Below are 25,553 nucleotides of genomic sequence, written 5' to 3' on the forward strand. Positions count from 1 at the left end.
ACTCGACAAATGCGATCCATGGTGGAGGGTATATAAGATTCGGCCCGGCCGAACTTAGCACGCTTTTACTTGTTAAAGTGAAATTCGTACTCTTCTCCTAAATATCTTTCATTGGAGTCTTATACTGTCTCGATCGCCACACTTTTATTTTTGTGTAGTACTTTTGAGGTAAGGGGAGCCATGTTTCTGAATATGGTATCTTGAGTATTTTTGTGAAAAGTTGCAGGCAGCATTTCTTTTTATACCCTCCACCATAGGATGGAGGTATACTAATTTCGTCATTCTGTTTGTAACTACTCGAAATATTCGTCTGAGACCCCATAAAGTATATATATTCTTGATCTAGCCATGTCCGTCCGTCCGTCCGTGCGCCCGTCCGTCCGTCTGTCTGTCGAAAGCACGCTAACTTCCGAAGGAGTAAAGCTTGAAATTTTGCACAAATACTTGTTATTAGTGTAGGTCGGTTGGGATAGTAAATGGACCATATCGGTCCATGTTCTGATATAGCTGCCATATAAACCGATATTGGGTCTTGACTTCTTGAGTCTCTATAGGGCGCATCTCTGGTCCGATTTGACTGAAATTTTGCACTTAATGTTTTGGTATCACTTCCAACAACTGAGCTAAGTATAGTTTAAATCGGTTCATGTTTTGACATAGCTGCCATATAAACCGATCTGGGGTCTTGACTTCTTGAGCCTCTAGAGGGCGCAATTCTTATCGGATTGGAATGAAATTTTGCACGACGTATTTTGCTATAATATCTAACAACTGTGCCAAGTGTTGTTAAAATCGGTCCATAACCTGATATAGCTGTCATATAAACCGATCTTGGGTCTTGACTTCTTCAGCCTCTAGAGGGCGCAATTCTTATCCGATTGGAATGAAATTTTGCTCAATATTTTTTTTTATGATATCCAACAACCGTGCCAAGTATTGTTCAAATCGGTCCATAATCTGATAAAGCTGCCATATAAACCGATCTGGGATCTTGACTTCTTGAGCCTCTAGACGGCGCAATTTTTATCCGATTGGAATGAAATGTTGCATGACGTGTTTTGTTATGATATCCAATGACTGTGCCAAGTATTGTTCAAATCGGTCCATAACCTGATATAGCTGCCATATAAACCGATCTGGGATCTTGACTTCTCGAGCATCTATCCGATTTGCCTGAAATTTTGTACGACGGATCCTCTCTTAACCATTAACATAAGTGTTTATTATGGTCTGAATCGGTTTATAACCTGATACAGCTCCCATATAAATCGATCTCTCTCTATTTTACTTCTTGAGCCCCCAAAGGGCGCAATTCTTATTCGAATTGGTTGACATTTTACACAGGTCTCCAACATATAATTTAATTGTGGTCCAAACCGGACCATATCTTGATATCGCTCTAATAGCAGAGCAAATCTTTTCTTATATTCTTTTTTGCCTAAGAAGAGATGCCGGGAAAAGAACTCGGCAAATGCGATCCATGGTGGAGGGTATATAAGATTCGGCCCGGCCGCACTTAGCACGCTTTTACTTGTTTTTACTAAGGACACTTTAATCGGCGATTTAAAAAAATTATATATATATATTAAGATATCTCCATTCGTTTTTTCTACAAAAATTTTCAATCTAAATATTCTTATTCAGAAAATTACAATTCCTACCTTATTTTTATACCCACCACCGTCATTTAGTCATTCCGTTTGTAACGCATCGAAATATGAATTTCCGACCCTACAAAGTATATATATTTCGGATCGTGCTATCACTTGCCGCACATATTTTGCATAAGTGAGATCGTAGTCATATGTGTCCCTTAGCAAATTGCAAATTTTGCCCATGAACATTCCACTAAGGAACAGGGGCAAACTTCTCACATATTAATGAGTGCAGTCCGATTCAAGTTTAAGCTCAATGATAAGGGGCCTCCTTTTTATAGACGAGCCCAAACGGTGAGCCGCAGTGCGACACCTCCTCGGAGAGAAGTTTTACATGGCATAGTACCTCTCAAATGTCGCCAACATTAGAAGGGGAAAACCAGCGCTGAAAATTTTTTCTGATGGTCTCACCAGGATTCGAACCCAGGCGTTCAGCGTCATAGGCGGACATGCTAACATCTGCGCTACGGTGGCCTCCTGTGTCCCATTATGATACCCATAACTATACAAACCTCTTTCTTGCTATATTTCATTAATTGACTCGTCTTATCACAATTAGGATTTCCCCATAGGATTTTCGTTGTCCTACCCACCGTTTTGCTGTTCCATAGTGCTAAAAGGGTGTTCGTCGCCCACGCCCTTAACTCGAACTAAGTCGGCCCTAATGGTTTCGGGTTAAACAAGATTATTGATGGCACGTTAGACCGTATTATGGTCAGGAACTCGAAAACAGATCTCAGTCAATGCCCACTCTATTCTCTAACTTTGATCGATCCGTGTAGCATTACCTTCTAGATGACAATACCAGAGTTCCATCAATTCAAAACTGTGCCGCTGTCAGCATTGCCTCGCACTCGACCTCAGGTGTGGTCTCAGGTATCCGATCTGAAATCTCTTCCATTCTTTTCAGATTGCCTTTCGTCACCTCGATTATACCGCCATGGTATGACTCGCTCCTATCCTCTATCCATTCTCCCATTGCCTTAAGTTTCTTAGCTGCAATGGCTGCCTCACACTTAATCTGTATGTCTATGGGTCGGATATTTAGTATAGTCCCCAATGTCCTAGTGGGCGCGATTCTCATAGATCCGCCTATGCCAAGACAACATGTCCTCTGAACCTGTTGTATTGTCCTTTGGTTGGATTTTTTTTTCCATCACAGTCCACCAAACTATTGGGTTGCCCAAAAAGTAATTGCGGATTTTTCATATAGTCGGCGTTGACAAATTTTTTCACAGCTGGTGACTCTGTAATTGCATTCTTTCTTCTGTCAGTTATCAGCTGTTACTTTTAGCTCGCTTTAGAAAAAAAAGTGTAAAAAAGTATATTTGATTAAAGTTCATTCTAAGTCCTATTAAAAATGCATTTACTTTCTTTTAAAAAAAACCTCAATTACTTTTTGGGAAACCCAATAATAAAGCGTAAGTAAGTATTGGGTAAATCACTCTCCTGTTGAGCCAGTGTAATATCCTTGGATTAACCACACATTATGAGCCTACGGCCCGTTTACATGCTGTCCAACAGCAGTTGACATTCGCATTGCGCTCCTATATACGAGACTTCCAATTATGTTTCCTATCCAAGACCACTCAAAGTATTTGATCTTGTCTGATATCATAATCGTTCTGTAGAGGAAACGTGGCGCCTCGATTTGGCCCGACTTTGTCAACTATGCAAATAGGCAGATTTCAGTCTTATCTGGATTAACGTTCAGATACCAATGTCTAGCTCAGTCGTGTGCCATTCCCAAGATCCTTTCGGCCTTCCTGCATACCTTCCTAATGCGAACTCCAACCACTTAGTGTGTTGTTGTATAGCAGACGTGTTGAAATTCATCTTCAGTCAACATGCGCAGTAAACCTTTATGGTGGTCACCCATAGTGGTCACCTGTGCCACCATTTTATTTACTATCATGTCATTGGTCCCCAAATGTATCCCCCTGTTTCTTGGCATATGGCTTATATAGTCCCTACGGAACTCGTCTAAGGATTGGATTTACATATCGCTCCTCACATTGTTGTAAACCCTTCGTTGTCTATTCATACCGCTAACGTATACATCTAAGCATCTAAAGACACTTCTATTCTATGCACAACGTCGGTCTCCAACGATCTTAATAAGTTTCAAAACTTCATTCTCCCACAAAATGTAATTGCTGTAAAGCAAATTTTACATTGTCGATAAGCGTGTCAAATTTCATTTTCTCGAACATCAAAAAGTTATTTTTTTTCCATTTCCCACAATTCCCCCTTAATGCCTTTTGAAATCTCTGAAGTGGCATTAAACATGGCGCTAAGAGCCCTGGCAACATCTCTAACAAACTTATTACTGCACAAACACTGAATTCCAATATACCACACCAATTGATAAGAAATCCCCAACTTGAGAGCTTGTTAGTGTCATTCTTTCTTTAACATTTGTTACTTCTTATTTGGTTCCTATTACATTTCCTTAAATATACATTTTCTTGACAATTGTTATGTGGCAGGTGTCGAAAAAGGGAAAATGAAGATGATAATGGTCTTTTGAGTATATGGATTTCCTAATGGCTAAAAGGCTATTAGACTTTGGGTAAAAGACACATATCATCAGTATTATAAGCTAAAGTGAGGCGTAAACACGCCTTATAACTCTGTGGAACGTAATTCGACCTTCCAGCAAATTGAAAAGAAATGTGTAGATAAAAGAACAGAAAGGCACGTGTATTGACACTTTGGAAGTTTGCATTGAGATGAAACCGCAAATTGGGAGAAAATCCCACCACAGCTTTCAATATAACTAATAGTACTTTGAGAAATATTTTTGTGTAACACTTAAACCTTCAAATCACTCACCGAAGGAGTGTATTTGGTCGTTATTTCTTGAAAACTTCTTCAATATGCCTGTTACCGCCACTGTCGATTTTATGTTATCGATTATTCTTAAATAGTTATTGCTATTAATTCTTGTGATTTGTTTATTGTTTGTCAAATTTTGTAGAAGGGAGAATGAAAAACTATTACTGGCGAAAAAGGCGCGGTGAAGAAGAGTGCACTGAAAGAAGATAAGGAATTCATCTTTTATATCTTTGTGTTAACAAAGATACACAAAAGTTATTATATTCTTTTAAAAAATTTACAGGCGCTAAGTTTTCATACCAAAATGTTAGTATAAGAAATATAGTGATGTCGAATTTTGTTTTAAGTGCTCATTATTTCATGATTTGTAACTATTTAGGAATTTTAATACTCAAATATAAAACACCAACCTGGAAACCCTAACGAGTTTTGTATTTGGTGTTCAAAATCCAGTGGAATCTTGGCGTCCGGGAAATCCCAATAACATTTTAAAATTCATTTTGATACACCATTTGAGTACGTCCAAAGTCTCATCTCGGTATCAGCGAATCAAATCGTTAACCTAACCTCAAACCTTGGAAGAAGGAGCATCATCAACTGGCTAAAAAACCGTAAGTCCTAAATAATGGCTACATCTTCCTTACAGGGTCAACCACAAAACCAACAAAAAGAGCAACCCATAAATACACTACAAACTTGCCCAACATGTAACAAACCAACACGCTCATGCTGTATTAGTTGCAGCAAATGCCACAAACTCTTTCACTTCGAGTGTGCTCGTGTCACCAATATTTTGCAAATATATACCTGCTCATCATGTTCTCAAAGTTCTAGCCCAGCAAGTCCCACTCACTCTGTACGCAGTCATTTAAGCATTTCTTCCGATAAATCACTGAACCGCAGACAAAACTTGCTACTACAACGCCTTGAGGAAGAAAAACAGCTTGCGATTGAACGAGACCGCGAATTTTTGAATCGAAAATACCAAATATTAGAACAATTCGCAGACCACAGCGACAACGAAAGTTCCCTGGTAGATTCTGTTAGTGAGTGGCTAAATACTCAGCCTGCAGCATATTCCAACGACACCACACAAGATTTGTTTGCCAACCACTTCGATGAAAATACTTACCATAATTTACCAACTGCTAGCTCTAATACTGCGTTTATAGACAATTACAATCCGTCATTAACAATTACTAATAGCGGCCATCAGAAAGTCACACGACACCAACCAGATATAGCCCATAATATGTCGAGCAACACAGCTCGGCCCGCCTTCACATCTACACTCAACAATAATGCAACATTTATTAATAAGCCTTCATCCCAAAGTTCTCTTTTCCCCGCGAATTTGCGTGATAGCGTTCCACCATCATTTTTAAATACACCACAAAATCTCTCCAGCACTGATCTCACGTACCAGCAAATAAATGCCAGACAGACGGTTCCAAAAGATTTGCCAGCGTTTGGAGGAAACCCAACAGAATGGCCTTTGTTTAGTTCCACCTACGATTGGTCTACGGCAGTCTGCGGCTTAACAGATGCTGAAAATTTGGTTCGTCTCCAAAAGGCACTTCGCGGTGATGCTCTCCAAGCCGTACAGCATATATTGATTCACCCCTCTTGCGTTGCAACGGCCATGGCAACATTAAAGCTTTTGTATGGACAGCCAGAAAAAATTCTGCATTCGCTAAAAATGAAAATCCGTAGTTTACCGCCTATTAATGCAAATAAACTGGACACTATTACCTCATTCGCAGTGCAAGTGAAAGGCCTTCAAGCGACTATTGAAGCGTGTGATCTTTTAGATGAATTGAATAACTCTTCCCTTTTGCAGGAGTTAATTTCCAAATTGCCGTCTTACTTCCAAATTAATTGGGGAACATTTAAAATGAACTTAGCAAAACAAAACAAAAGAGTAAATCTGTCAGAATTCTCCAATTGGATATTTGACATAGGTCTCTCAGCAAGCAGCGTAAACATTGAGAGCCTATGTACCTCTGCTGCAGTACCTGTCATTCAAAGCAAGCAGAGAAACGCTTATGTTCATACTCACGCAGAAGAGAACAGCAATGCGTGCATGCTATGTGGTGGTGACTGCAGAAACATACCTTCTTGTGAGAAATTTATTACAGCTGATCGAGCCCAGAGATGGGAGATGGTTAGAGAGTTTCAATTATGCAAGCAATGCCTTCGTAAACACTACGGCCCATGCAACGCAAATGTATGTGGAAAAGAGGGGTGTCAATATAAACACCACTGTCTTCTTCACAAAACTCGTCATAACGAAGGAGCAGATAAAAACAAACAAGCAACATCAATGGAATCACAAAACAATGCAATCGCAGAAAATTCAACTCATTCTTGTAACACGCACAGTGCATCCATTCACAATAATTTCTTTAAGATTATCCCCGTAACCATTTATGGTAGTGGCGATAAGCTATTCAAAACGTATGCCTTTATAGACGAGGGGTCTTCTACAAGTTTGATTGAAGAACAAATAATGTATGATTTAAATCTTTCAGGGTCACCCGAACCTCTTTGTTTAAAATGGACGGGAAATGTCGAGCGTGAAGAGCAAAACTCCAGTCGTCTTTGTATTACCCTCGCAGGCCCCAATCAAAAGAGGTTTAAAGCTGATGTGAGAACAGTTAAACATCTATCGCTGCCTAAACAAACAGTTGACTGCGAAGCGATTGTCCAAGCATTTCCCTATTTGAAAGGCATTCCTATTCAAGGGTATAAAGATGCAGTACCGCGTATTCTTATTGGCTTAAATAATTCACGATTATGTGTTTCTCAGCGAATAAAAGAGGGAAAGGCAAATCAACCGGTTGCAATTTGTACTCGCTTAGGCTGGCTGTTGTGTGGCTCGTCCAAAGGGATTTCATCGGTGGAGTATCATCATTGTCATGTATGCGAGTGTAATGTGGATTTAGAAAATAACTTAGATAAACTAATCAAAAGATTTTATTGCTTGGAATCATCTGGTATTAGCTGCACAATGAAAGCGTTAAGCGATGACGACAGTAAAGCAATCGCAATTATGGAAAAATATACAAAGCAGAGGCCCGATTCACACTATGAAACTGCATTATTGTGGCGAGATGAAAACAAAGTTATGCCCAACAGCTATGAGATGGCAAAAAAAAGATACTTGTGTCTAGAAAAAAGATTAAAAGCTGATAAAGACTTAGATGCTATTTTAAATAAGACTATTTCTGAATATGTTTCTAAAGGCTATATAACAAGAGTTACCTCAAATGATATGTTATCAGCAAAGAAACTCTGGTATTTGCCAATTTTTCCGGTGTTCAACAAGAACAAGCCCGGCAAGACCAGAATCGTTTGGGATGCCGCCGCAACAGTAAATGGGGTATCTCTCAACTCAATGTTATTTAAAGGGCCAGATTTATTGTCGTCGCTTCCAGATATACTTTTTCGTTTTAGGCAAAAGTCTGTGGCCATTTGCGGTGATATAGAACAAATGTTCCACCAGATTTTTATACGGGAGGAAGATCGTAACGTTCAGCGGTTTTTATGGCGTGCAGAAGATGGTGATGAAGAACCAAATATTTTTATCATGAATGTCATGATTTTCGGCGCATCATGTGCACCATGTATTTCACAATTTGTGAAAAACTTGAATGCCAATAAGTATCGAAATCAATTTCCAGCTGCCGCTAATGCAATTGTGCATAATCACTATGTGGATGACTTTTTAGATTCTGTGGACACAATTGAAGAGGCAATCCACCTAGCCAGAAATATTAAATATGTTCACAGCAAAGCGGGATTTAATATACGAAATTGGATCTGTAATAACAGTGACGTTCTAAAGGCAATAAATGGGGAACATGGTCAAAATCAGAAGGATCTTAACTTAGGCAGTGGTGTTGATACAGATAAAGTTTTGGGTATCTTTTGGAGTTCAAGGGACGATTTTATTACATTCAAAGTATCACCCCACCTTAAAGAGAGCAATTTATTTGTAAAAGGCAAAACGCCAACGAAGAGAAACTTGCTAAGAATTCTTATGACTATTTATGACCCTTTGGGACTCATTGGTCATTTCCTTATGTACTTAAAGATAGTGTTACAGGAAGTTTGGCGCAGCGGTGTTGGGTGGGACGAAGAAATCCATCCACCACAGATGACTAAATGGACAAACTGGCTGTCACATTTGTCAGAAATAGAAGACATTAAAATACCTCGCTGCTATTTGCAGACGTTTAAATCTTATCATAATCTAGATGTGGAGCTACATACATTTGCAGACGCTAGCGAAAACGGTTATGCTGCGATATCGTACCTTCGTATTTCAGACGGCAGTGAGGTGGTAATTTCTTTAGTCGGATCTAAAACCAAGGTCGCCCCACTCAAGATGACATCCATACCGCGCCTAGAATTAATGGCAGCGCTAATTGCTTCCAGATTTGCGACCAGTGTTGTCAATAGCGCGACCATTAATATACGGCAACGATATTTTTGGTCTGATTCAAAAACTGTCATTAGCTGGATAAAATCAGATCACAGGAGGTACCACCAATTTGTCGCATTTCGGGTTAGCGAGATATTAGAACTAACTGAGTTGAGTAATTGGCGCTGGGTACCGGGTAAACTTAATGTGGCCGACGAAGCTACTAAATGGAAGAGGTGCGGGCCAGATTTATCAAATGGCAGTAGATGGATGAACGGACCCGATTTTCTCCGAGAACCCCAAGATGCGTGGCCAACTCAAGTCGAAATTCAAACCGGCACAGACTGTGAGCAGAGGCATCACATATTGGCTATTGACGAAGTTAGCAGCTTTGTTAATATAGAACGTTTTTCACAGTGGCGGAGGGCTATGAGAGCTGTGGCGTACGCTATTCACTACATAAACAAACTGAGAAAACCCGATCACCACTGCGAATTAACCCAAGACGAGCTTATTAAGGCCGAAACTGTTTTATTGAAGCAGGCACAGAAGGTGGTCTATAACGAAGAAATTGCTCTTTTGATGAAAGGTGAAAAGGTAAGCAAGTCAAGTGCGATATTTAAGTTGTGTGCCTTTGTAGCGGAGGATGGTGTATTGCGCATTGATGGGAGAATAGACAGAGCTTCCGTAACAAAGGAGATGAAGTACCCCGCCATCTTACCAAAAGACAGCTACATCACGATGCTTTTAATAATGCACTACCATTGCAGTTACCGTCATGGAAACAACGAAACCGCCATTAATGAAATTCGACAAAAGTTTTATATACCTCGGCTAAGAACAATTTTTAAAAAAGTAGTGCGCAAATGTCAAATGTGTAAAGTTAAGAAGGCACGGCCTGTCTACCCTCAGATGGCGAAGCTACCCAGGGCTCGTTTGTCTGCATATGTAGCACCGTTTACATTTACAGGTCTAGATTTCTTTGGACCCTTACTGGTGACTGTAAATAGGCACAAGGAAAAGCGGTACGGAGCTTTGTTTACATGCCTAACGATTCGAGCGGTTCACATTGAAATTGTGCATTCACTCAATACTAGTTCGTGTATATTGGCAATACGAAATTTTGTGGCCAGAAGAGGCACACCAAGGGAAATTTTCAGCGATAATGGCACCAACTTTGTTGGTGCCGAAAGAGAGTTGCGTGAAGCTATAAAACAAATGGATTCCAATGAGTTTGTTCGCCATTTTACAACAGCAACGACGAAGTGGAACTTCAATCCACCTTCAGCACCTCACATGGGCGGGGTATGGGAGCGTATGGTGCGCTCCGTCAAAACAGTTCTCTACCGCATTATGCCAACAAGGTCGCCCAATGATGAAACTCTTGTGAGTATGATGTCCGAGGTGGAGAATATAATAAATTCTAGGCCCCTGACGTATGTCCCAATAGATAACGAAAGTCAAGAGGCATTAACTCCTAACCATTTGCTTTTGGGGAGTTCCAATGGCATGAAGCCGCTAGTTGAATATGATGATAGTGTGCACGTTCTTAAAAGCAGTTGGTTGGAAACTCAGCAGTTCGCACAAAGATTTTGGAGACGGTGGTTAGCCGAGTATTTGCCCTCACTCACTTGCCGGTCAAAGTGGTTTGAAAAATCTAAGCCGTTGAGGGTTGGTGACTTGGTGGTTGTGGTTGACCCTGCTAATCCTCGAAATGTGTGGCCTAGAGGAAAGGTTCTGAGTACAAAAATGGCAGAGGATGGACAAGTTCGGAGTGCTAAGATAATGACATATTGTGGAGTTCTTGAGAGGCCGGTTGCAAAATTGGCTGTTCTCGACGTGGCTCAGGTTGAAGAGTAAGGCTGCGACATGATGTCTTGTCATACTGCGGGGTGGTGTTACCGCCACTGTCGATTTTATGTTATCGATTATTCTTAAATAGTTATTGCTATTAATTCTTGTGATTTGTTTATTGTTTGTCAAATTTTGTAGAAGGGAGAATGAAAAACTATTACTGGCGAAAAAGGCGCGGTGAAGAAGAGTGCACTGAAAGAAGATAAGGAATTCATCTTTTATATCTTTGTGTTAACAAAGATACACAAAAGTTATTATATTCTTTTAAAAAATTTACAGGCGCTAAGTTTTCATACCAAAATGTTAGTATAAGAAATATAGTGATGTCGAATTTTGTTTTAAGTGCTCATTATTTCATGATTTGTAACTATTTAGGAATTTTAATACTCAAATATAAAACACCAACCTGGAAACCCTAACGAGTTTTGTATTTGGTGTTCAAAATCCAGTGGAATCTTGGCGTCCGGGAAATCCCAATAACAATGCCATTACAGAAAGTCAAATTATTCTACAAAAGCCATTAAATTCCACTAAAGGTCTCAAAATATACCAAAACCCAGCATGTTACCTTTTTCGATAGTGGTTGTTATAAAAATGTAATTCTGCAGTAGTGTAACAGATTCCGTATTACTTTAAAAATATCATTTCAAATATACCCCCTACACCGTAGGATGGGGGTATACTAATATCGCCATTCTGTTTGTAACTTCTCAAAATACTCGTCTAAGACCCCATATTGCAAATTGCAAATTTTGCCCCTGAACATTCCACTAAGGAACAGGGGCAAACTTTTCACATATCAATGAGTGCATTCCAATTTAAGTTTCTCAATCTCAAATGATAAAGGACCTCCTTTTTATAGACGAGATCGAACGGCGTGCCGCAGTGCGACATCTCTTTGGAGAGAAGTTTTACATGGCATAGTACCTCACAAATGTTGCCAGCATTAGGAGAGGAAAACCACCGCTGAAAATTATTTCTGATGGTCTCGACAGGATTCGAACCCAGGCGTTCAGCGTCATAGGCGGACATGCTAACCTTTGCGCTACGGTGGCCTCCCCATATATCTTCTTGATAGTCATGACATTTTAAGTCGATCTAGCCATGTCCGTCCGTCCGTGCGCTAACTTTCGAAGAAGTAAAGTTAGCCGCTTGAAATTTTGCACACATACTTCCCATTAGTGTAAGTCGTTGGGATTGTAAATGGGCCATATCGAAAATTTTTTGATATAGCTGCCATATAAACCAATCTGGAGTATTGACATCTTGAGCCTCTAGAGGGCGCAATTCCTATCCGATTTGGCTGAAATTTAGCATGACATGTTTTGTTATGAATTCCAACAACTGTGCTAAGTATGATTCAAATCGGTCTTTAACCTGATATAGCTGCCATATAAACCGATCATGAATCTTGATTTCTTGAGCCCCTATAGGGCGCAATTCTTATCCGATTTGGCTAAAATTACGTTATACCCACCACCATAGAATGGGGGTTTACTAATCTAGTCATTCCGTTTGTAACACCTCGAAATGTCCGTCTAAGACCCAATAAAGTATATATATTCTTGATCGTCTCCACGTTCTGAGTCGATCTAGCCATGTCCGTCCGTCCATCGAAATCACGATAGAGGTCGCATGCGTAAAGCTCGCAGCTTGAAATTTTGCACAGATACTTGATGTCGATGTAGGTCATTGGGGATTGCAAATGGAACATATCGGTTTAGATATAAATATAGCTCCCATATAAACCGATCTGCCGATAAGATTAATTGAGAACCTGGAAGCTGAAATTTTGCAAGTAGTGTTCTGTAATAACTTTCAAACAACTGTGCCAAGTACGGTCTAAATCGGTCTATAACCTGATATAGCCCCCATACAAACCGATCTCCCGATTAGACATCTTGAGCCACTGGAAGCCGCAATTTTTGCCCGATTTGCCTGACATATAAACCGATCGCCCGATTTGACTTGTTGAGCTCATAGAAGCCGCAATATTTGTCCGATTGAAATTTTGCCTGTATTGTTCTGTTATGACTTCCAACAACTTTGCTAAGTACGGTCCAAATTGGTCAAGAACCTGATATAGCTCTCATATAAACCGATATCCAGATTTGAATTATTGAACCCTTACAAGTCTCAGTTTTTGTTTTACTTGGCTAATATATGGTGGTGGGTTCCTAAGAATCGGCCCGGCCGAATTTAGCAGGCTTTTACTTGTTCTTATCTTCTTCTTAGAGAAATCGGATAATAAATTCGCCTGTTATGGGTTTGAGACCCCAAATCGGCATATCGGTCTATATGACAGCTATATGTAAACATGGTCCCATATTTACCATATTCGGTTTGAATATAAAATATCAGCAAAATCGCACTAAAAATGAGGCTTTAACAGGCTTAAGGCTCTAAATCACGAGATCGGTCTACATGGCAGCTATATCCAAATATAGTCCGATTTGGCCCATTCAAGAACTTAACATGCGTATAGAAGAAATACGAGTCTGCGCAGAATTTCAGCTCAATATCTCAAATATTGAAGACTGTAGAGTGACACACGGGCATCGTTAAATCGTCTTAGAATTTTTCGACGATCCAAAATATATATACTTTATAGGGTCGGAAATGTAAATTACGATGTGTTCCAAACGGAATGACTAAAAGAACATACCCCCTATCCTATGGTAGTGGGTATAAAAAGAGAAAAAACCTACTCAAACTTCAATCTTTTTGAAAACTTGTTCTATACTTACAGAATTAGAAGCATTCCAACAGCAACATTTCCATCCTGGTGATTGTTTATCGCTAGGTTGCTTCAATACACCCATAGGGTTGGTGTCATTCCACGCAGCGGCCCCATTGATGCCATGACCCAGAAGCTCTTTGGCACGAGCCAAAGTCAAATTTCCCGAGTCCCATATCATATGGTTGACACCTATCATCGACTCATTGAGCAGATGATACCCTCTAAAGCCATAGGCTTTGTCATAGCAATTACTTAGCTCTTCGTTATTTAACTCCACTGCAGTGGCTGTGGGGGAATGGCAACAGTAGCAGACCAACAGCAGTAAAAAACGCAACATCTGAAATGTAGGTATGAGTAGTTGATGTTGCTTCTTTGGAATCTTGGTCAGACACAAATGCTTCCGCTGTTGGTCATGAGGATAAGAATTGCGTTGACGTTGTTGTTGCTGGTATTGATTATGGCTCTGGTGATTGTAATGCATTTTTGTAGACGGTTGTAATGCTAGCAAATTGATGTTGAACATCTATGTTAGTGGCCAGTGGATGGGTGGGTGATGATTGTTCGCTTAAAAGGTGTATTACTAACTCCCTTCACTGGCCTGGTGAGTGAAGCAATAAATTACGAGGTTTTAAACATCTCATAGTTATGCGTAGTATTGAATATGTGAACAATGTCGACTTATTGGATGATGTGTAGAGTTGGAGCTTCACCATGGTCTGAAAATGAAAACACAAATAGAAAATAATCATATAGTGATTGTCAATTATAAATTGAAGTAATGCATATGGTATTTGACCATTTAAGAAATCTGTAATTGGAAACCTATTGAGGTCATTTGTAGGAAAATAGAAGGAAGCGAGAGATTACACATAACGTCAGGAGCAGGGGTTTGGGGCCATCCTGCGTCCGGAACTATGGAACATCAGCTACGATGACATCCTAAGGATTTGCCTGGAAGGATATCTTACTTGCAAGCTAAGTAGACGTCACTGTGGCAGTCATACCGGCACGAAACACGGAAGAGGCACAGTGTAGGGCAAAAGTACAGTTCACGGGGACATTGGTAATTTTTCCAAAAAAAAAATCTTTTTTTTTTAAATCTATTTGTCTATGGCGCATTTTCAAAAAAAATCATACTCGTGTTCTGCAAAAAATTTCCTTTAAATTGAGTACCATATTGTCTGTGTTCGGCGTCATTTCGCTTGATGAGGGGGAAGGCCCGTTTGGGGGCCCCCAAGCCCGATCCCAAAAACGAACTTCAATTCGTTTTCTTGGGGTCATTTTAGTTAGATTTTTTTGCGATCTTCCCCGTAAACTGCACTGCAGCCGCTTAAGCTAACACAGATCATGATTCGCTCGAGGAACTGGCTACACGAAAGCGAACTAGAATTGGCCACACAAGAGACTTAATTAGTTCTGCTAATCAAGCGACAAATTCACCTGGAAATAGACATGCGAGTCGACAACGTAGTCATCGTGACAAGGAAGGCGGTAAATTATCTCGAAATTCAAGTGACAAGCGGTCCGCAAATAAAATTTTCTGCTCCAAAAGCGATGGGAATCACGACCCAACTGAGCAGACTTATGGCGAACATAGGAGAATATAGGAGAACCTCTATCCACAGGATAACTATGAGCATCACGCAGGCCAGAACTTTGAGCTCCAATCTGGTTGGTGTTCTTCATAATCGCAAAAAGCTTAGATAGTGGAATAGTGGAAATTATCCGGAATTCAAGTGACGAGCGGTCCGCAAATTAAATTTTCTGCTCCAAAAGCGATAGGAATCACGACCCAACTGAGCAGACTTATGGCGAACATAGGAGAACCACTATCCACAGGATAACTATGAGCATCACGCAGGCCAGAACTTTGAGCTGCAATCTGTTTGGTGTTCTTCATTATCGCGAAAAGCTTAGATGGGAGCGTCCACAGGTTGCGGATAGTGGAACGCTCCTTACGGAGTAGCTGCGACTGCAGTCGCGCACAATCAGCGGCATCGTGTGGAGAGCCTCAGTGAGAGGCCGAGTGGCACCGGCTCCTGCTTAAATACTGAGTGCCTATGATGCACGATACGACAAGGCGAGTTATTGGCGCCTTTAAATAACCAATGGCCATCATGTTCTCGCGGCGATCGTTCGTATAGACCTGAACGAGCTTGCTCGCCTATATGAGCTTGATGAGGATTGCCACCTCCACATGCAAATGTGTCTACAACAACAACTATCGAAAAAGAGGAAACTTGTAATGGAAGCTTGTAACAGCATTCTCTTATATGGGTGTGAGATCTGGGCAGATAATGGAGGCTATCAGGCACAGGGTGCAACTGGCGATTAGTGCTTAGCGAACTGCTGCACTTAGAGTGGCATCAGCGTATCGGACCGTTTCGGCTGCTGCGGTGAAGATAATAGCAGAAATGGCACCGATAGACCTGAAAGCTGAGGAACGCTCTGCACTTTACAAGGCGGGAGTGAACAACAGTGAACCTACGCCATACTACAGAAATGAAATAAGAGAAGAGACTACAAAAAAGTGGCAGATACGGTGGGAGAACGTAACATACGGGACTGATACAAAATTTCCATAACTTTGTATATAGGAGACATGGGGATATAGACTATTACATAACGCAAATGCTGTCCGAACGCGGATATTTCCATAAACTGGGAAGTGCAGAACTCCTTTTTGCCTCTACGAAGACGAAGAACACCTGGATGACACTGAACATACTTTCTTCCACTGCACACGATGGGAGGAGCCACACGCGTTTCTTGAAGACCAGAAGTAAATAACTGCCGATATTGAAGACAAAATGATCAAAAGTATTGACAACTGGACCGCAATAGCAAGATATTGGGAATATTGGGTGTCGTCCTCCGTGCAGCTGTGATGCACAAACAAGCCATCCTTTGGATCCGGTTAAGTATTGAGCAGTAGGTGGACTTTTGAAGCGCCGTCCACCATACCACAACACCATACAGCATTATAGGTCTGACAACTGCAGTATATACCCAATGCATGACGCGCGGTCTAAACACCCAACTGTTGCCAATGGCTTCCTTGCAGATGTATTGGGCAAGAGTCGCCTTTCTTGCTCTTTCCAAAATGTTGAAGTTCAATTTCCTCTCCAGCAAAACACACTGGTATTTTGCGCTTTCTGCAACTGAAACATTCTCTTCTCCCAAGGAGACAGGTGCCACAGAAGGCAAATTGCATCTCCTGCTGAAGAGAACTATTCCTATCTTTCACGGATTTGTACCTAGATCACTATCGGTTGCCCACTTCGCTGTTGCACTTAGTGGATAACTCTAAGAGTGCTGGAAAACTCTCGCTGACTGTAATAGTCACGTCATCAGTATACGCGACTTCTTTAACGCCTTTTTCTTTAAGAGACAATAATATTTTGTTAATAGCTATATTCCAGTAGTAGAGAAGACAGTACTCCTACTTGAGGTGTTCCTCTGTTGATCCATTTTTTAAGATCCACAGATCCTAGGCCAGGAGGCCACCGTAGCGCAAAAGTTAGCATGTCCGCCTATGACGCTGAACGCCTGGGTTCGAATCCTGGCGAAACCATCAGAAAAAATGTTCAACGGTGGTTTTCCCCTCCTAATGCTGGCAACATTTGTGAGGTACTATGCCATATAAAACTTCTCTGGAAAGAGGTGTCGCACTACGGCACGCCGTTCGGACTCGGCTATAAAAAGGAGGCCCCTTATCATTGAGCTTAAAACTTGAATCGGACTGCACTCATTGATATGTGAGAAGGAACAGGGCCATCCTTAGTGGAATGTTCATGGGCAAAATTTGCAATTTACAGATCCTAGGCCTGCCGTAATGCATCTTTCAGTAAGTAAGTTATAAATAAACTTTCTTACGGTAGAGTTGAGGCCTAGAAACTCCTACTCCTTCATGATTGACATCGGTTTTACATTATTGAAAACACCTTCAATGTCAAGAAATGCTTCCATTATATATTCCTTGACAACGAGAGTACCCTCTATATAGCCGACTAGTTCGTGAAGCGCTGTTACAGCCGATTTGCCTTTACAATATGCATGCTGCTCTAAGTTATGTTTCTATTCACCTCTCAAAAGTCTTCAGCATAAAGGATGACAGATTTATAGGACAAAAATGTTTCGCCTTCGTGTGGTAAGGTTTTCCTGCTTTCGGAATTAGAATGACCTTCGCCCATTTACAATTCCAACTGAACTACACTTATACGAAATATTCGTGGAAAATTAAATATTTCAAGCGCCTACCTTTTTTCTTTCGACAGTTAGATTGCCTTCGACAAACGGACGGACATGGCTAAATTGATTTAGAACATTAATACTCAGATCAGTATTTCCATGTGTTGCAAATGGAATGACAAAATGAATATACCCTATGGTGAAGGGTATAACAATGCACAACTATTCATATCATGTTCGCGAATAATTACTTTTTAATTACATGAAATGGGTATGGAAGTAATTGTAATGAAATCGATACGCAACAAACACTCCCAACCAACGAATACCCCACCTCAATTCGTGATGCAAAAATTCACAATTTTTATTTACCACTATCATGTTCAGCATTTCAATATCACAGGGTCAATATCACATCATCATTATCATCATCGTCATGAATATCAGCAGCTGCTCATCGCTAGGGTTTTCATTGAAAATGTAATTTTACCGCTTTTATTTAAACAGATTTATTCGTGTTTATATGGCTAACGAATTTTTATTGTCTTTATTAAGCAATGCAATTGATTTATTGTCCATCTCTTGGCGGTATCTCAGAGAAAAAACACCACACAGTTGGTAAATCCAGAAAAAGGTAAAGATGAAAGAAACATACTGCAAAATGAATACCATGCCACATACCGACTGTTTGCGGACAGACCACAGAACTGTTGGACCTCTATTTGTTTATTATCAGTGATATACTAGTACTATTTGCCGAAAAACAAATTTGTAAATATTTACAAAATTATTTTTGATATTTCAATATGTGGCATATTTGGTTGTGCCGACAGCCGAAAATAATTTTTTTTTAGGAAAATAATAGGAAGTAGTGCAAATGTGGTCATATATGAATAGCATATTTAAAGAAGATATTACTGCTGTATATTATACTAATATACTGATTTATATGGAACTCTTACGACAAGTTCTCCAGACACCCACATTGGATGAATGTTGGACGCCATAAATGCCAATATGTCAAATCAAATCTAAAGTTCATCTTATATGAGATCCGACTCAGATTTCGAACCGTTTCGGAACATATTCGAATCAGAAAGTGATTCTGCGACTATCGGCATGATAAACAATGTAGCTATCTGTGGAATATTGGAATATTACAAACAAGTTCACTGAGATGTAATACTATGAACTCTGAAGATTACTTTACTTTAATTGGCTATGACAGAATATTTGTTCCACTAGCCGAACTTAGAATAGCATTCCAAGCGCCTCGATCTTCTGCGCTTATTCTAAAATCTATTACAACAAGTTTCGAGGTGTCTCCCACCACTTGATCTTTCTATCGGGCTTTTGGTCTTCCCGGTTTGCGCATACCACCGTGTTTGTCTTCAAAAGACTTCTTTGCTGGAGCTTCTCCATCCATTCTGAAAACATGAACAAGCCAACGCAACAGTTGTATTTTGATGATGTAACTATGCTATTGTCTTCACACAGCTCGTAGTTCATACGTCGCCTATATTCTCCATTATCGCAAACTGGTCCATATATTTTACGAAGAATCTTTCTCTCAAATACTCCAAGCAGATGAGGCAGTATCTGCCTTCACAAGTACCCATGCTTCAGAACCATATAGCAACACGTGTAGTATCAGTGTGTAATCTTCGTCTGTCGAGAGGTGGCCTTGTTTCTAAACTGCTTACTTAGTCCAAAGTTGCATCTGTTTGCCAGTATTATTCTTCGCTTTATCTCAAAACTGGTGTCGTTCGTTTCGGTTACGGCGGTGCCGAGGTAGATAAAGTTACTGACGGTCTCAACGTTGTGGTTCCCAACTTTCTCCATTTACTTTATCTGCTCGGTTATACGAGGCTTTTTGGGAGTTGAAATTTCGTCTTATCTCCATTTATTGCCAGACCCATTTGTACTGACTCTCTTTCGATTCTTTCAAAGGCAGCAGTTACTACTTCCTGTGACCGACCTATGATGTCAATGTCGTCCATTTATTGACCGACCTATTAAGTCGATGTTGTCGTCATAGGCGAGTAGCATGTGTTCTCCTGTGATTAGTGTGCCATATCAATTCACATCAGCATCTCGTATAATCTTCTCCAGCAGGATATTAAAGAGATCACACAATAGGCTGTCTACTTGTCTGAAACCTCATTTGATATTGAATGGTTCGGAGAGATTCTTTCCTATTCTTACTGAGGAACGCATATCAGCAAGTATCATCCTGCAGAGTCTTATTAATTTTGCAGGGATACCAAACTCAGACATGACTTGAAATACCTTTGAATGTAAAGGGGTATCTAAAGCGGCTTTGTAGTCTACAAAGAGATGGAAGATATTGATTTGTCCTTCTCGGGTCTTTACCAGGATTTGGCGCAGTGTGAATATCTGGTCCAGGGTGGATTAACCAGGTCTACAGCCGCATTGATAGGACCCAATTAACTCATTGACTTCAGGTTTTAATCTTTCACACAGTACGCTAGAGAGTATCTTGTATGCGATGGGGAAGAGACTTATTCCTCTGTAGTTGGCACATTCCGTCGTGTCTCCTTACTTGTGTACGGGACATAGTATGCTGAGGTTCCCATCATCGGGTATGCGTTCTTCTAGCCAGATTGCGCAGATAAGCTGATGCATACGCCATATCAGCGTGTCGCCTCCGGTCTTAAATAGTTCAGCAGGTAACCCGTCGGCTCCTGCTGCCTTGTTGTTGTTTAGTCGGGTCACTGCTACTTGGACCTCATGCTGACTAGGAGGTAAACATTCTATAGCATCATCAGGGATTGGTTCTGCGGTATCCTCTTCGCCGCCATCGTCGGACACTAGCAGTTGGGTAAAATGTACTTTCCATATCCTCAGCATACTATCTGTGTCAGTTATCAGATTTCCTTCTTTGTCTCTACCTGCACCGAAGCCATCGGTTTTCTGTTTGGTAGAATTTCCGGATTCTGACTTCAGTACATCTCAATTCGCTCACACTCACGTCTTTCCATTTCCCGTTTCTTTCTGCGGAATAGACGTTTCTCCTGTCGACGAACTCTCAAGATAATGATAGGTTAAGGTTAAGGAAGTGTTGGATGATCATCGCTATATAAGTTTCAGCTTTGGAGAAAATACTGCTGAAGTGGTCCCTCCGTTGTACAAAAGAAATGCGGATTGGGATAAATTTTGGCACACATTCTGCACGTCTATCCCTTCTAAACCAGAAAAGGAAGTGGAAGCTGCGCAGGATATAGACATAATGGTCAAGCGGATCAAGAAGGCCCTGAATGACTCGCTAGTGTCAGCATGTCCTAGTGCCAAGCCAAGGGGCAAACAGCTACTGACATGGTGGACGACAGAGCTGGTTGGTCTAAGGAAGGACTGCAGATAACTCTTCAACAGAGCGAAAGCCACAAGAACACCACACGATTGGGACATCTATAAGGCTGAGCAAAGAAAATATAAGGGCGAGCTGAGAAAGCCTCAGAAAAAATGTTGGGTAAAATTCTGCAGCTCCGTGGAGGATATATCTAAGGCCTCTAGGCTAAGGAAGATTTTGTCCTCGAGACCTATTACGGTGGGTTATATTCAGAAGTCAGGGTGTATGGACAATGTCTAGTAAGGAAACACTAAAACTACTCGTTGATACACATTTCCCGGGAAATTCTCCAACGGACGACGTGGCGCCACAAGAGGTTGTCACTGGTATGCATTCGTGGGAGGTTATTAGGGAAATCGTGTCTGAGCCGAAAACCCTTTGGGCGATAAGAAGAAGTCGCCAGGCCCCGATGATGTATCACCGGTTGAATTACAAGCTGAGTCTGATAGACTAGTTTCTTGGCTTAGGGAGATATACTCTGCATTATGTCATTTATACCTGTGGGATGGAGAGACACGAAGGTTATTTTCATTTCGAAGGCGCAAGATGTTCGTCCTATTAGTCTGTCATCCTTTATGCTGAAGACTCTTGAGAGACTGATAGAAACATATGTTAGGGCAAAGATCCCCAAAGATAGACTGAAACAGCCCTTTACAACATAGTCGGCTATATAGAAGGTTATCTCGCTATTAAGGAATATATTGAAGGTAATATCAGTAAAGTAAAACCGACGTCAAGCATGAAGGAGCTGTAGTTTCTAGGCATCAATTCTACCGTAAGAAAGTTTATTCATAACTTACTTACTAAATAACTTACTTACGGCAGCCTTGGGATCTATGGATCTAAAAAGATGAGTCAGCAGAGGAACACCTCAAGACGGTGTACTGTCTCCTCTACTTTGGAATATAGCCATTAACCATACATATATTATTGTATCTTGAAGAAAAAGTTGTAAAAGTGATCGCGTATGCTAACGACAGGCTAGGGAAAGTTTCCCAGCACTCTAAGAGATATACTTTACGTGCAAAAGGGAAGTGGACTACCGAAAGTGGTCTAGGTAAAAATCCGCGCAAGACAGAAGTAGTTCTCTTCAGCAGGAGATACAAGTTGCCTACTGTGGCATCTGTCTCCTTGGGAGGAGAGTATGTTCCATTTACAGCGCAAAATACCCGGGTATTTTGCTCGACAGTAAATTAAGCTTCAAATCCAACGTTTTTGTTAGGGGTAAGAAAGGCCACTCTTGCCCTGTATACCTGCAACAGAGCCTTTGGCAAAAGTTGTGGGTTTAGACCGCTCGTCATGCATAGAGTATATACTGCAGTTGTTAGACCTATAATGCTGTATGGTGTTGTAGCATGGTGGACGGCGCTTTAAAAGTCCATCTACTGCTCAATACTTAACCGGATCCAAAGGATGGCTTGTTTGTGCGTCACAGTCGCACAGAGGACGACACCATCTGATGCACTGAATTGAATGCTACATCTAATGCCTCTAGATATTGTTCCTAGACAAATTGCTGCGAATACTGCCGTGAGGTAAAGAAATTTTTTTTGGTCATGTAACGGCTACGGACACTGTGTTATCCTTGATACAATATCCGATGTTCCAGCCAGTGTGGATTACTTCTACCTGAGCCGCTTTTTGATAAAAAGTACTGTGTCATTTTCCTGATAAAAACGGTTGGAACTACGATATCCTTGGTAGTAGAAGTTACATAGACCTCTATACGGATGGCTCCAAACCAAAAGACGAGGTGGGCTTTGGGGTTTACTCTAAAGATCTAGAACTGGTCATATCGAAAAGGTTACCCGACCACTGCAGTGTGTATCAAGCGGAGATCCTTGAAATTAAGGAAGTGGTGGAATGGCTAAGATATAATGTCATAATGACAACTGACATAATTATCTACTCAGACAGCCAGGCAGCCATTAAATCCCTCGAGAACATATGTCTGAACACAAAATCCGCTGTCGACTGTCACAGATCTCTCAACGAGATGGCTGAACAGTTCAAAATTCATTTGTTCTGAGTGCCGGGCCACAGAAATATCCCAGGGAATTATAAAGCGGACGAGCTTGCGAGACTAGGAACTATCCTACACATTCCAGGGATACTGGAATCTGTGGGTGTGCCTCTAGCGACATGTAAGTTAAGTTTTCAGTAGCAGACCCGAAGGACAACGAATGATAGTTGGTCACAAATAGGGGGCTGTGAGCATTGCAAAACTATGTGACCTAATCTAGACTTGATGAGGTCTACCGCTTTGCTGTCACTGGCTAGAACAGACGTCTCAGTCATTGTGTCTGTCATGATAGTTCACTGTCTAATCGGAAAACATGCAGACAGACTGAAGGTTGCCAGTATCGAGTTTTGCAGAAGCTGTGAAGACGTCGAGGAAGAAAAGACTATGGAACACCTTCAGTGTGTGTGTCCCTTTCTGGCAGTCAGTTTCACTATAGGTTCTCATTTCTTTGAACATGCTGACAGACTGAAGGTTGTCAGCAACGACTTTTGCAAAAGCTGTGAGGACATCGGAAAAGAAAAGACTATGGAACACCTTCAATGTGTGTGTCCCTTTCTGGCAGTCAGTTTCACTTTAGGTTCTCATTTCTTTGAGAACCTATCTGACTTAGCGGATGTGAACATTCACAAGTTTTTGGGCTTTTTAAAGCGATCTGCATGGTTCAACGGTAGGAAGTAGAAGGCATCTTCCTTCTCTTGGTGCTGTGGTATCACAATGGACGAGGACGTCTAAGTGAGTCTGATGGCAGACTGCCACTTTAACCTAACCTAACCTAAGGTTAAGGAAGACTAAAAGCCATTAAATCATAATAGCGACAGTGCCAAATTCTTAGTTTTAAATTCATCAAGTATTAGAGGATCTCTGGACATTATTTCTTACCCAGTTTTTCTATAGTTGAACTTACTGCTGCTAACTTACTTAACATCATAAACTCCTCTAGTTATGTCACTTAGTTTTCGACACATCCCAAAGTACACATATGCATGTACAAAAATAAATAAACACAAAAATTGTTATCCCAAAGATCTCTGAACTCTGATGATAATGAAAAAATGTGTTCTTGGCTAGGTTTCATTACTTCCGGTGAAGGTTAATTAAATATTCAATTAATTAAAACTCTTGCAAATAAAAAAAAAACATGTTGTCTCCAATGGAATATTGGCTTTCAGAGGGTGGTGCCGCTACAAGTGATAAGCAGGTGCAAATGTTGCACAACCTCGTAATCTAGAGAAAAACAGAAGCAGGTGCAGCAAAATAAAATTAAGTAAATAAATATATTTGAATGCCTTAATAATGTTTTTTCAACTACAAATTTGACTAACATTTGCCCAAAAAGATTAAAAAAACAAGTAATAGCGTGCTAAGTTCGGCCGGGCCGAATCTTATATACCCTCCACCATGGATCGCATTTGTCGAGTTCTTTTCCCGGCATCTCTTCTTAGGCAAAAAAGGATATAAGAAAAGAGTTGCTCTGCTATTAAAACGATATCAAGATATGGTCCGGTTCGGACCACAATTAAATTATATGTTGGAGACCTGTGTAAAATTTCAGCCAATTCGTATAAGAATTGCGCCCATTGGGGCTCACGAAGTAAAATAGAGAGAACGATTTATATGGGATCTGTATCGGGCTATAGACCGATTCAGACCATAATAAACACGTTTGTTGATGGTCATGAGAGGATCCGTCGTACAAAATTTCAGGCATATCGGTAATAACAATTGTGACTTCTTGGGTTCAAGAAGTCAAGATCCCAGATCGGTTTATATGGCAGCTATATCAGGTTATGAACCGATTTGAACCTTATTTGACACAGTTGTTGAAAGTAAAAATAAAATACGTCATGCTAAATTTCAGCCAAATCGGATAGGAATTGCGCCCTCTAGAAGCTCAAGAAGTCAAATCCCCAGATCTGTTTATATGACAGCTATATCAGGTTATGGACCGATTTCAACCATACTTGGCACAGTTGTTGGATATCATAACGAAATACTTGGTGCCAAAAATTCATTCCAATCGGATAAGAATTGCGCACTCTAGAGGCTCAAGAAGTCAAGACCCAAGATCGGTTTATATGGCAGCTATATCAGGTTATGGGCCGATTTAAACCATACTTGGCACAGTTGTTGGGTATCATAACAAAACACGTCGTGCGAAATTCCATTTCAATCGGATAAGAATTGCGCCCTCTAGAGGCTCAAGAAGTCAAGACCCAAGATCGGTTTATATGGCAGCTATATCAGGTTATGGACCGATTTGAGCCATACTTGGCATAGTTGTTGAATATAATAACAAAACACGTCGTGCAAAATTTCATTTCAATCGGATAAGAATTGCGCACTCTAGAGGCTCAAGAAGTCAAGACCCAAGATCGGTTTATATGGCAGCTATATCAGGTTATGGACCGATTTGAACCATACTTGGCACAGTTATTGGGTATCATAACAAAACACGT

At 40.7% G+C, this 25,553-nt stretch overlaps 1 protein-coding gene across 5 annotated transcripts in view; it reads right to left on the bottom strand.

Moving 5' to 3' along the window:
* The window catches only part of LOC106082845 (lutropin-choriogonadotropic hormone receptor), a 178,418-nt gene that overhangs the window by 58,452 nt on the left and 94,413 nt on the right, over positions 1-25,553 (bottom strand). For all 5 annotated transcript variants that reach the window (XM_059362421.1, XM_013245576.2, XM_013245577.2 and 2 more), the window contains one exon: positions 13,521-14,229. In XM_059362421.1, the coding sequence (XP_059218404.1) occupies positions 13,521-14,036 (516 nt within the window). In that variant the 5' untranslated portion in view covers positions 14,037-14,229. The remainder of the gene's footprint in view (positions 1-13,520; positions 14,230-25,553) is intronic.

Source organism: Stomoxys calcitrans, chromosome 2 (genome assembly GCF_963082655.1).
Source record: "Stomoxys calcitrans chromosome 2, idStoCalc2.1, whole genome shotgun sequence".
NCBI classification, from domain to species: Eukaryota; Metazoa; Arthropoda; class Insecta; order Diptera; family Muscidae; genus Stomoxys; species Stomoxys calcitrans.